General features: G+C 36.7%; 1 protein-coding gene across 1 annotated transcript; it reads left to right on the top strand.

The window, feature by feature from the left end:
- The first annotated feature begins 994 nt into the window (after positions 1 to 994).
- Positions 995 to 5,507, top strand: LOC140157150 (galanin receptor type 1-like). The gene has a single exon (XM_072180236.1). It carries the CDS (start codon positions 1,568 to 1,570, stop codon positions 2,606 to 2,608), a length of 1,041 nt encoding a protein of 346 aa, XP_072036337.1. The 5' UTR covers positions 995 to 1,567; the 3' UTR covers positions 2,609 to 5,507.
- The last annotated feature ends 8,423 nt before the right edge of the window (positions 5,508 to 13,930 follow it).

The raw sequence follows: 13,930 nt of genomic DNA, 5'->3' as shown, positions 1-13,930 counted from the left end.
ATTTGCTCAAAATACTCGATTCGTCACTCTGCCGAATTCATAACGATATATAAATGCGCTTTTATAAATGCGCACGTATGCGCACGTATCCGCGCTGCCGTAACAGCCCTAAGTCTCCAAGTGACCTTCTACATAGCGAGTGATCTTTCTATACATTTGAATGCAAAGGCGGAACTACACGAGACTGCTGTGCAGCAAAATTGTCTACTTTGTTCAACTTTGTGATTATATTAATTGTAAACGTTTCCGTCGTTGAATATTTTTTCTGTCGTCAAATACTTTCAAAATGTTGTTTTTGATAACATATTACAAATTCGAAATTGCAAAATGTGTAATAATTTTGCAATTCAATTAATACTTAAATTTGATGATATTTATCTACAGAGTTCCTATCCCTTTCTGTATAGTCATGATAGTGGTCAATGCATGAGAATTTGGTCACGCTTGCTGATCTTGGTATGTCGTGCCCATGGGTCACGTGCGCATTTATAAAAGCGCATTTATAGATATACCCGAAGTACACTGTTTATAACCAAATATATTGAAATACTGTTAGGTTGCTCTATTAATTGACCAATATTTCATCATTATTTCGGTTCGTTTCCGTTTCACCTGTTTGACCCATTTTGATCAGATGTCAATTTGATTCATTATTACATAACATGGTTGTCTTTTTAAAATGAGCAATAAGACAAATAGCAGCTCTGTAATTTACCCACGTCACTAAACTGTCATGGTAAATGCGTAGGACTGGAGAGAGCATTGCAAGCTTTATAAATTGGCTCCCTATAAAATGGACAAAAATGCATCAGACCATGTGAGCTGATGTAGGCGGCGATATCAAAACATAACATCTCCCATTGGCTAAGATGTCTAATATGGGAAGGTACTGCGCACACGAATCGAGACATATCATCCAATCTTTACACTTAGACATTGCATTGCAGGACTGAGGTACACTTAAATAAATACAAAGATGTACCACGGGAAGATTGTGACATGAATATTAAAAACTGAGTTCCGAGTACTAAACGTCGGCAACGCAGTCGTCAACATGACTGTGTAAGCCAACCAATTTGCAGCTAGTGGCGTGTGTTTTCCTTTAAACCTTGTCTGAAGCCAAATGTACAATTCAGCAGAGGGCGCACAGACATCAAAACGTACACATTCGTGTTCAATCTCTTAACAAGAGTTAGGTGCCACTGGGTTAGGTGCTTGCTTATAAGAAAGGGAGGTAAACTGTTTCAGGCAAAGATTTAATTGGCACACGACTACGGTTATCTTCGGTACTTATTTCAGATAACAGCCAATAGTTGTGTACTACTATTAGTACACCTATTGCTTCGTAACTTAAAAAACATAAAGGGAGCATATACTCTGCGTTGATTGCGGTTTGGGCGTTCGATTATAAACATTATTTCTACAGCTTTCTACCACATCTATGATTGTTAGTAGTACCTGAGCACAACTTAGTAGTAACTTTTTACGAAGAGCAAACGGATTTAAATCTAAGGACTGCACCGCACAAAACCAACCGTCACCATTTTGTTGCTGCAAATATTACACCATGAATAACAACAGTACGGGACAGGACGATGTTCAATCGGACAATTTGAATGAATCGTACGCAACTGATGATGGGCCACCAACTGCCCAAATATATGGAAGATTTGGCTTCATATTTGTCGTTGGCGTTGTCGGAAATATGCTGGTGATTTTAGCTGTGTCTCGGCGACTGCAAGGGATGCATAAAACTATGATTGTCTTCATAACGAATTTAAGTATTTCCGATATGCTATTTCTAATTTTTTTCATGCCCTTTTCCGCGACTATTTTAACGATGCCTTCATGGCTTTTTGGTAACTTCATGTGCAAATTTGTCAATTTCTTTATGTATACTTCGATGTTCTCTAGTATCTATACATTAGTTGCAATGTCATTAGATAGATACATAGCTATTGTTTATCCATTAGGGTTTTTCGATGTTCGAACTCTTCGAAACTCGGTGGCACTTGCGATAATTATTTGGATAGTATCATGTATCTTTTCTTCGCCCTATCTCTACGTGTTTGGCACTGAAATTGAAAACTATACAGTAAACTATACCACATACACTGAAACTGAACACTATACAGTAAATTATTACACTGAAACATACTGTGTAGAAAATTGGCAGCATAAACGTCAGAGACCACGATACCACGTTTTTCTATTCATCAGTGGTTACGCCGTACCGCTTATCGCCATATCTGGTGCCTATTTACGTATCTTGTGTGTCCTTTGGCGTAAAATGGAACTTACGGAAGGTGCGGGACAATCCAGTGCTGCCAGGGCTGCTAAGTCTAAGATGAAGACTCTGCGCTTAGTAATTGTTGTCGTCTTAGCATTCGGTATTTGCTGGTTACCGCATCATATTATTAACTTGTGGATGGGATTTGGAAAGTTTGAGTTTACAATGGGCACTATGATATTCAAAATATTTGCGTTATGTTTGGCGTCATTCAATTCATGTCTTAATCCAATCTTATACACGATTTCATCGGAGAACTTTAGAAACTCACTTGTAAAAAGCTATTCGATATACATTCTGGAAAAGACAAAGAAATAAATTAAATATTACTAATGAAACCAGCAGGACTGTGTTTGGACAGAGAAGTCAGTCGCAGATAAAACAAGCCAATGGCAATTGTAATCGGCAAAGAATTGACTCACGGAATGATTCGCTTTCTGATTCTCAATATGTTCCACCACTGAATAAGACGAGTAAAACATACGATACTGCATTAATAAAAAAGGAAGAAGACAATACTGTTGTATAAATATTCCTTAATACTATCAGGTCAGCCTACTTTGACGTAATCAATACAAGCTGTATTAAAATGATTGGTACCCATCAGTTCTCACAATGGATGAGTCTAAAACATTAAAATTCGACACAAGATCCAAATATTTTGTCACTTAATCGTATAGCAAGCCATAAACTTTACATTGTGGACATTTCAAGAGTACTAGTATGCGGGAATTCGACGTTGCAGGCTTTTCAATAAACATCGAAAATCGAGGTATATACAGCCTGTATGTGTCGCTATCTACAACTACATTTTGCGAAAAGCGTGTTAATGAAAAACGTTATTTCTGAAAACTCAAAAATACGATATTCTTGCGAACTATCAGAGAGTTTAACTTTTCCTTTGAGGACAGATAATACTCCGAGTGTGACATTTTTGTCACTGCGACAAATACAGGACGGGTACAATTATATTTAAGTGATACATTTGCTGTATACAGTATGTGCCGTATGCCTACATGTCAGAGCAGAACAGATACAATGTGCGTTCATCTCAACGGTAAACACGTCATGAATTTTAACGGACTTTCACTTGGATTAGTGTCTGAGTTAATTGTTTAGAGACTGCATTACAAGTGACTTGTTTATTCTATCTAGTGTCAATCCTTGAACTTGAAGTGAATAGTTTTAAACACTAGTATGTCCAACGATGTATTTTGGAGATATTTGGTTGTATATTTGTTCTTAAATATACCAATTTAATATTTAAAATCTGGTATTTGTAAGTTTAAAATAATTTTCATAAACTACTTCATAAATGATTGGCAGTCATTGGAAATCCTTTCTATATTTAATTGTATGTTTGGTATTTTGTAGTGAATTGATCACTCGTGTCAAAAGTTGTCATAGCGTGTAATATAACGCAATAGGTAATACATCTGCTTAAGATAATATTTTTGTATAATAATTATAATATCATCAAAGTAATCACTAATTACAAGCTGCCAGAGAGCCAATTTCTAATCGTACTTACAGCCTTACGGAATAAATCCATCACAATCGGCATCACTATTATATATTACTTTACAGTAAGTAAGAGATGGCATTACAAATTATTATATGACACAATAGTGACACAGTAAGTTTCATGTATTTGAGAGGTGTCTTCCCACTTGGTCCAATCCCGTTTGGTCCAGACTAGCTAGTTAAGAAGATGTATTATATCCCGCACACTGTATCAAAATTAGTGGAATCGACGACCTGTCATTTTTTCAATATGTCATGTACAGTTTAGGCTCAATTTTCTAAATATTTTAAATTATAGTACTTTATTTTACTTAAGAATTTTAGGTCATGATACATTTTATATGCCTCATAAGTCACGTGGTATAACCGATTTACTATAGAATAGGTCTTACATCATGTTTACCATATTAATATTTTATTATATTGATCAAATGTGACAAAATGTATGTGTATATTGTGAAACACAAGAATAACGTGATGTACGGACGTGCCGAATACTGACCTAAGTCAATTCAGGTCATAGAGATGGTTTACTTTTGAATTGTTACTTAATATCCGCCTTTTCCGAAGGGGCACAAGTCATTTGGGACCGAGACTATTGTTACATGTAGCAGTTTCCAGGCCATATGCCAAAGTACCGTACATCTGTTCCCACAATGAACACAGTCAATGGGCACTAAGATATTCAAAATATCATAGTGCCCATTTCATATCTTAATTCAATCTTATACACAGTTTCATCGGAGAACTTGTTAAATCTATTCGATATACATTAAGTAAATCAAGTAAATAAGTATCGCAGGTGAAGTGATCGGCAAAGAATTCTACACGGCGATTCGTTTTCTAACGTTCCACGTTTCAGGATGTTCCACCATTGAATAAGACTTGTGAAACATCCGATGCTTGATTGTCAGAATTCATAGAATTGTAAATAATACCATTGTATAAAGTGTATAATAATAGGCTTATAATATTGGGCCACCATAAATCAAAGTTTTTTAATATGCGTTGCCACCTACATTTTGCGACAAACATGGTATTATTTCTAAAACCTCGAACACGGTAACTTTGAATGCTATCAAAGTTGAACATTTCCTTTTATGATAGTTTATACTACGGCGTTTTTGCTACTGCGACAAATGCAGTGCGGGGACAATTCAGTGGTACATTTGCTGTATATGCAGTGTATGCCGTATGCCTAAATGTCAGCTATCAGAACAGAACAGACACAACATGCGACAGCTAAAACGATGCTTTTGCCTCAACGGTAAACACGTCAAGAATAATTAACTGCCTTTTACTTAGATTAGTGTCAGCGTTTATTGTTTACAGACCGCATCACAAGTGAGTCACCTATTTAATCCAATTTCTATTCTGGAACGTGAAGTGAAACCTTTTAAAAACGGATATATCCAAAGATGTACTTTGAAGATACATATTTGTCTGTATATGTCAATTTAATAGTTATTCGGGCATTTGAAAGTTAACTCTTACAAGACGTCTGCCATTGTACCTAATTGTTATTTTCGTACAAGCACCACTTCCGTGCAAGCCTCTCCCGTAACTATTTCTCTGATACCTTGCAGAAACTCTATTCTAAAGGCATCTTAACATTTTGTGGACGAAAGTTTCTTCGTTCAATCCGGCTAATGAGATTGATCTTAAATCGGTAGGATATTAGATGGATGTTCAACGTACAACCTTTTTTCAGTAATGTTGCAAAACATGTTTTCCAGTGTCTGTACATTCAGTTTTCTATAATATGTTTGGCCTTTTGTAGTGCATAAAATCCTAATAGTAACACATTCACTCGTGCTTAAGTTATCATAGTGTGTAACATAACATAGAAGGTGCGCAGATATAAAATCTGCGTAAAATGGTTTGTTTGTAAAACATACTAGTAATATGAATATCAAAATATTTGCTATTAATGTATGTATATAGTATACAAAATCACAAATATATACTGCCGTGTGAAAGTTTGCTATTTCAACATTACTTAGATTGATTGGATTGATATTTTATTTTATTGCCAATTCGTGGCCCGTAGGCCAAATTACATACAATAAATTACAATATAAAAATACACATAAGAACAATTAGAATTAAATATTTAGGCAGGCATTGCACAAGATATAAAACACACAAAAATATACAATTTGAATTACCTTGAGTGGGGTCTATGCCTAATAGACAATTCTGTCCAACATTGTAAATGATTCTTCCCAGCATTGGGAATTATTCTGAAATACGCTGCGAACCACGCGGACCATCAACCGTAATACTAAATCATATTAAACCTTTACAGGATATACCAGAATTATGCCCAGCATTATTGTATTGTGTACTTGGTATACATCAATCTGCTTATGACATTAATGCCCCAACATAAAATATTTTTGAGATATTTTCTCAAAATATCAAGAGCTATCTTAAGAACCACTGAATCAATACTACTAGGCTTGTTCTCGCTTAATTGCATTTTTCATACTGATTCCAAATATGGTCATAAAGATTTACAATTCTGAAATGTTTGAATTAAAAAAAAATGAAACTTGTCGTCTGCATTCGGCACCCGCGTGGAGAGAGTTGAAAAAAAACATTCAAAGATTGTATAATTTCTTGATTTTACACTTATATAAAATATTCAGCAAATAGGTCATGACTTTCCTGGAAGATTAATTCTCATAATTATATGATGATTTATTTTCCTGGCTGAATAATACCATGAGCTGGTATTATATATTACAGAGATTGTATGTATCCAATGTGTTCAGTTATTGGGCTTTTCCAGTTGACATCCATGTAAGAGATGTGGTCTTAATCTTCCACACAGGAAGTGTGAATTTAAAATGGGGTTACCTGAATGGAACACTCCATTACTCTATTTGAAATCTACACCCACCCCTGTGTGGGAGATTAAGGTCATGTCTTCCATAGGGTGTATATATTTCAACTGGGCTAACCAATTGACTTATACTGACCTAAGTCAATTCAGGTCATAAAGATGATTTACCACTTTGGAATTGTTACGTAATATCCACCTTTTCCGAAGAGGCACAAGCCGGTTAGGACCCGGGGTTGGGACCGAGACTATTGTAAGCAGTTTCCAGGCCATACGCCAAAGTACCGTACATCTGCTCCCACTATAAACACATGACAAACATGTCATAGAGAATGACAAGTCAAGCTGTTATGCATTTGAGCAGAGCAAAAGAGCCCTTGATGATGCATATGAAGCGGCAAATTCTGATTATCTAGAGAAGAAGCTCAATGACTTTGAAGAGGCCAACCTCAGTCATAAGCACCGGATGGCGTGGGACCTTGTAAACGAGATCAGTGGCAGAAAAAAGTCAAAAAATGGAAGGTTAAAGGGGGATACTAAAGAAGACAGGATCCAAAGCTGGTTCAATCACTTTCAGCAACTTCTTGGAGATCCTCCAGTTGTGACTGATGAAGATGAAGATATACCCACAATCTTCGAAGAACTACCAATCAGAACTGATCCCTTTGACAAAGTAGAATATCAAAAGGCAAAGGAGGCCATTAAGGAAGGGAAAAGTTTTGGTGAAGACGGAATTCCTCCAGAAGTCATAAAAAGATGCAACCTGGATGAAATTATCCTTGACTTCTGCAACAAAGCATTTGTTAGCAACGAAAACCTGATCAGTGGTCTATAATGAACCTTATCCCTGTACCAAAAAGTGGGGATCTCAGCAACACTGCAAACTACAGAGGTATAAGCCTTAGCTCTATTGTAGCAAAAACCTACAATCGCATGCTGCTTGAAAGGATAAGACCACATATGGACATCAAACTCAGACCAAACCAATGCGGATTTAGAGAAAACAGATCTACTGTATGCCAGATTCTTGCACTTAGAAGAATAATAGAAGGAATTCAGGACAAAAATCTCACTGCAGTAATGACATTTATTGATTTTAAGAAAGCATTCGATACAATACATAGAGGAAAATGGTCAAAATACTCAAGGCATATGGACTACCCACCATAATTGTGAAAGCCATAGAAGACACCTACCAGAACACAAGAGCAAAAGTTGTGACTCCTGATGGAGAAACAGAGGAATTCAACATCCTTGCAGGAGTTCTTCAAGGGGACACTCTTGCTCCTTATCTTTTTATAACTGTGTTAGACTATTGCATGCGATCTGCTATAGATGGTAGAGAAGAGAATCTAGGCTTTACAGCAAATCCCAGACGCAGTAGAAGGGTTGGACCGCTATGTGTTACTGACTTGGACTTTGCTGACGATATAGCATTAATATCTGATACTGCCAGTCAAGCTCAGGAGCTACTGGAAAGGATAGAGAAAGCTGCTTTACAAGTAGGTCTGCACATGAATACCAAAAAGACAAAATGCATGGTATTCAATCAACAGACTGAAGTGGATGTAAGAACTGCAGATGGAACCAGTTTGGAAGTTGTGAAAGACTTCAAATATCTTGGAGCCTGGATCAAAAGCAGCGAGCAGGACATCAAAACAAGGAAAGCACTGGCATGGAGGGCATGTAATAAGCTCACTAAAATCTGGAAATCCCATCTTCCAAGGCAGATTAAAGTCAAGCTATTCCAAGCAACAGTAGAAAGCATCCTGCTCTATGGTTCAGAAACATGGACAGTGACAACAAAGATCCGCAAGTTGTTGGATGGTTGTTACACCAGGCTACTTAGATCAGCTCTTGATATAAGCTGGAGGACACATACCACAAATAAAGAACTGTATGGCGAACTCCCAAAGGTAACTGATAAAATCAGGAAAAGGAGACTACAATTTGCTGGTCACTGTTTAAGAAGTACAGGGCAGGTGGTGTCAGACCTAGTGTTGTGGAAACCCAGTCACGGCAAAAGAAGTGTGGGGCGACCGAGCAAGACCTATGTAGATCTTCTGTGTGAGGACACTGGACAGGAACCAAACGAAATCCGGAGCTGCATGCAGGACAGACACATCTGGAGAGCCATCGTAGGAGTCCGACAGAAGTCGTCCGAGTGAGTGAGTGAGTGATAAACACACTCAATGGGCACTATGATATTCAAAATATCATTTCATGTCTTAATTCAATCTTATACACAGTTTCATCGGAGAACTTGTTAAAGCTATTCGATATACATTAAAGGGGTATTTCGTGATCCTAGTATCTTCTTTTTATGACATTTTTCAGTAGATATCCACAAAAAAGCCTATTCCCAAAATTTCAGTTGATTCCGATTTTGCGTTTGCGAGTTATGCATGATTATGTGTATTGCACTGCTCCATAGACAATGTGTTGTAATTTCACGATATCTTTGCTAAACGAATTAATCTGCAAGAAATATTTTTTACATTAACATTATGTAGCCAGAAGTTTCCAGTGATATAAAAATCTCAACTTTTTTTGAGAAAAGTAGGGGGGGGGGGATGATGCTGTGGATCACGAAATGCCCTTTTAAGTAAATCAAATATCAGCATGATGGTGTTTAGGACAGAGGTCATCTATCGCAGGTGAAACAAGCCAAAAGCAGTTGTGATCGGCAAAGAATTCTACACGGCGATTCGTTTTCTAACGTTCCACGTTTCAGGATGTTCCACCACTGAATAAAACTTCCGATGCTAGATAGTCAGAATTCAGAGAATTGTAAATAATACCATTGTATAAAGTAAAGTGTATAATAATAGGCTAATAACATTGGGTCACCATAAATCAAAGTTTATTTAAGGGATCTAAAATGAGCGTTTATTGCGTTTCGACAGTATTTTTTGTGGGACGTGAGAGCACCTCAGACCTATCGAATTGCATTCTGAATACGAAGCATGTCTTTCTGATATCAAATAATTTTCATTTTTTGAAAATCACAATATAATACAAATTTTATGACAAATTATAAAAATTTGATATTTTTCAAATTTTGATATATAACAGTCCTATAGTAAATTATATAAATCTAATGACATATTTTAAAGTGTATGTAGCAGGGAGGAAAAAGCCGACGGTCAATTGAAAATTTTGACCTTTCATATTGAAGATATGGATTTTTTTCCCAAAAAGACCAAATTTTTGTTTGTGTTTTGGGGAAAAAAATCCATATCTTCAATACGAAAGGTCAAAATTTTCAACTGATCGTCGACTTTTCATCCCACCTACATACACTTTAAGTATAAATGATCAGATTTATAAAGTTTACTTCAAGTACTGTTAAATATCAAAAATATCAATTTTTAATGATTTGCCATCAAATGTGTATTAAATTGCGAATTTCAAAAAATCAAAATTATTTGATATCAGAATGACATTCTTCGTATTCAGAATGCAATTCGATATGTCTGATGTGCTCTAATGTCCCACAATAAATACTGTCCAAACGTTCATACCCCAGCCCTTAATATGCTACTGCGACAAATGCAGTGCGGGGACAATTCAGTGGTACATTTGCTGTATATGCAGTGTATGCCGTATGCCTAAATGTCAGCCATGATGCAGTCATGGTCCATGGCAAAGGCGATTCGACCTTTGTGGCATTAAACCCAGTTAACAGGAAATTAATCCAGTAAATCGATTCAGTAAAGCAAATAAGCTCATGCATTCGATCACTAACGGCAACAAGCTTCGGTCGATTTCCCCAGCTGCAGCGTGTGTAAACTCTAATTTGCATAGAGGCTGTACGTGAAATTATTGATTGGCTCCAAACAAAGGATTTGAACCGGTGCACGTAATCATGGCGCAGTGCAGTCCATTCAATCAAATGTTGTCATCAACCTATTTGATCGCAGTGCATTGTTATGTGTGTGAGACGAACTGTCGCGGTTGATTGCAATCAAACAAACGATGTCTTATGTATTACTTTGTTCCGTGATGAAAATCGTGATGTTTTATTCAATCACTCTTGAAAAATGGATTTCTTTTGTAGGCCTATTACTTTGTTTTGTGATGAAAATCGTGATGTTTTATTTCATCACGCTTTAAAACAAACGATTTCTCATGTATTACTTTGTTTCGTGATGACAATTTTGATGTTTTATTTCATCACTCACGAAAAATTGATTTCTTATGTATTACTTTGTTTCGGGATGAAAATCGTGATGTTTTATTTCATCATCACGCTCTAAAACAAACGATTTCTTATGCATTATATTTGTTTTGTGATGAAAATCGTGATGTTTTATTTCATCACGCTCTAAACAATAATTATAGTTACATGCATTTCAAGAAAAAAATCTTATTAAAACGGTAGGCCCTATGTTGTTTAGAAAAATGTAGAAAGTGATGATGATGATGATGTCGATGATGATGATGATGATGATGATGATGATGATGATGATGATGATGATGATGATGATGATGATGATGATGATGATGATGTCCAAAAGTGTCCCGGTTTGTTTTTCTTGCCCTAAATCGTGCGTATCTATTAATAAGGCACTTCAATAATCAATAATCAGTCCCGTGACGGCCTCCACTAACTAGCTACTAACTTGGGTTTATGGGCGCTGATATTTCATGTTCACTGTCACTTATTTATCAGAAAAGTGCGACCATTTGTCAATCACCTACAGTACCCAATTTCGGCATACTATATAAGAAACTCATCATGATGATTGCCAGAGAATAGTTAAAATGTAGCTTGTACCGTTTTTTTGTGGCATCCTTCAGAAGTGAGCGGTCCGATACCAATATTTTCGGTCAAATCTCCATTCAATTAACACGGGGAGTTGGCCAGCTATGCCTTGCCCTCACTGATATTTTACAAAAGTGCGACTATTTCTGAACATCTAACCTAGCTGTAATTTTAGGTCATGTTAGAGAAATATATTTGCTAGAAGTTTGGAGAATAGCTAACATATTGGCTGGTTATTTTTCACACAGTGATGTTAACTAGGCAAGTGCCCATTCTTCCAACGTAGATCATTTGTAGGGGTCACGCGTCAATGGTGAGAGCACTGTGTATTGTGTATAGGAAAACGGACAGTAACTGCAGTATGCTATCAGAGCAGAACAGACACAACATGCGACAGCTAAAACGATGCGTTTTCCTCAACGGTAAACACGTCAAGAATAATTAACTGCATTTTACTTAGATTAGTGTCAGCGTTTATTGTTTAGAGACCGCATCACAAGTGAGTCACCTATTTAATCCAATTTCTATTCTGGAACGTGAAGTGAAACCTTTTAAAAACGGATATATCCAAAGATGTATTTTGAAGATGATATTTGTCTGTGCTAAGATAAATGGAGTGTTTTACGTGCCACAATACTTGCGTAATAACCATTGATCGCTGTAAACTGCAACTTTTAAATTCGGGTACTTTTCTTTAAAAGCACTATTGCCAAAATGCGCGTAAATAAATCATACTTCTTTCTATGTACAAATATTGTGGAAACAATCATTCGGTTCTGAAGCTATAGGCGTATTTATAACAGCTGCGTTACTTTTTGTGCAGACTTTACATCAATCTGCTTATGACATTAATGCCTCAACATAAAAAAGTTTTGAGATATTTTCTCAAAATATCAAGAGCTATCTTAAGAACCACTGAATCAATACTACTAGGCTTGTTCTCGCTTAATTGCATTTTTCATACTGATTCCAAATATGGTCATAAAGATTTACAATTCTGAAATGTTTGAATAAAAAAAAATTGAAACTTGTCGTCTGCATTCGGCACCCGCGTGGAGAGAGTTGAAAAAAACATTCAAAGATTGTAAACTTTCTTGATTTTACACTTATATAAAATATTCAGCAAATAGGTCATGAATCGACTTTCCTGGAAGATTAATTATCATAATTATATCTTGATCTATTTTCATGGGGGAGCGAATTGAAGCAGCGGTTGTTCCCTCGCCGTGCACCACTGAGGTCCCGGGTTCAAGCCTGGCGCGGCCCAAGGACTCATGTGCACTCCTTGACATAGTATAGGGATGGTTTTGCTACCAATGTCCGTATGAAAAAAAAGCGAAACGGGTAGGGGTACTCATACAGTCATACTAGAGGTATTCAGGCCTCGTTGAATAGATTCAGCTGGTTTGTTGATTTAAATAAATTAGATATTTTGCCTGACAAAACCAATTGAATATTGAGGTGGCCTGTGATCCAGATTAAGTCACCAAGTGTCCTCACCTGTTTTGTCATCTACAATGACATCCTAATTGTCTTCTTTTGAATAGAATCCTTTTAAGTGTCCCTCACAATAGATTCTATTCAAATTTGAACAGGTAGTTTGGAGAGTGTAATATGGTCATCTGATCCTCTTTTCCTTGAAATCAGTTTCCTGTAAAAGTGGGTCAAATAACCATATTAGTCATATCGGATGAATTCCTCCGATGTGAAGGACGAAATACGAGCTTCAAGCAAAATGTGTATTGGTGGTGTGATCAAGCAAAATCAGTCTGAAGTCGGGCATATTCAATTTTCAGTTTTTTACATGATTGTATAAAGCATTTGCAAAGCTATATTTTACAGAAAACTCCATTGAAATTGAACATTTTCCAAAGATACGAGAGGCCCCATGACGCATGGGGGAAAATGGGAGATCACACAAAAACAGCCAGATTTTCTAAAATAACGACAAAATCTGTTAAAACAGGCTGCTGAATTCTGCAAAATTGTGAAAATGAGGAGAAATGCTGCTAAATATGTGTGATTTACCATTTTCCCCCATGTGACATAGGGCCTAAATATTGAAATCCTTCAAATCCTACAAAAGAAGAAATGTTGGGCTATTCCATTTGAATTCCATACTCCCCACCCGGCAAGACATCTTCCACACAGGGTGTGTGAATATCAAATGGAGTTGCCTGAATGGGTGACCACATTTGATATCTACACTCCTGTGTGCAAGATTGACGTCATGACCTCCATCTAGAGGGTGTAAGGATTTTAACTGGAACAGCCCATTGGCTGCATTTCACACATAGGACATACAAGGTATGCTGGTAAATCACAGTGTCAGCACATTGTGTACTTTGGAGCTGTGGAGCAAATTTGATTTAAATTTCCCGCATTTTTTACACTCCTCTGTGCAAGATTGACGTCATGACCTCCATCTAGAGGGTGTAAGGATTTTAACTGAACAGCCCATTAAGCATTGGCTGCATTTCACACATCGGACATACAAGGTAGG

This window comes from Amphiura filiformis, chromosome 1, assembly GCF_039555335.1.
Source record: "Amphiura filiformis chromosome 1, Afil_fr2py, whole genome shotgun sequence".
NCBI classification, from domain to species: domain Eukaryota; kingdom Metazoa; phylum Echinodermata; class Ophiuroidea; order Amphilepidida; family Amphiuridae; genus Amphiura; species Amphiura filiformis.
The sequence above is the reverse complement of the archived record's forward strand: the minus strand, read 5'-3'. Positions and strand labels throughout refer to the sequence as shown.

Bases quoted from the DNA above. Each gene is read 5' to 3' on its own strand.
- LOC140157150 (XM_072180236.1), top strand. From the start codon at position 1,568: ATGAATAACAACAGTACGGGACAGGACGATGTTCAATCGGACAATTTG.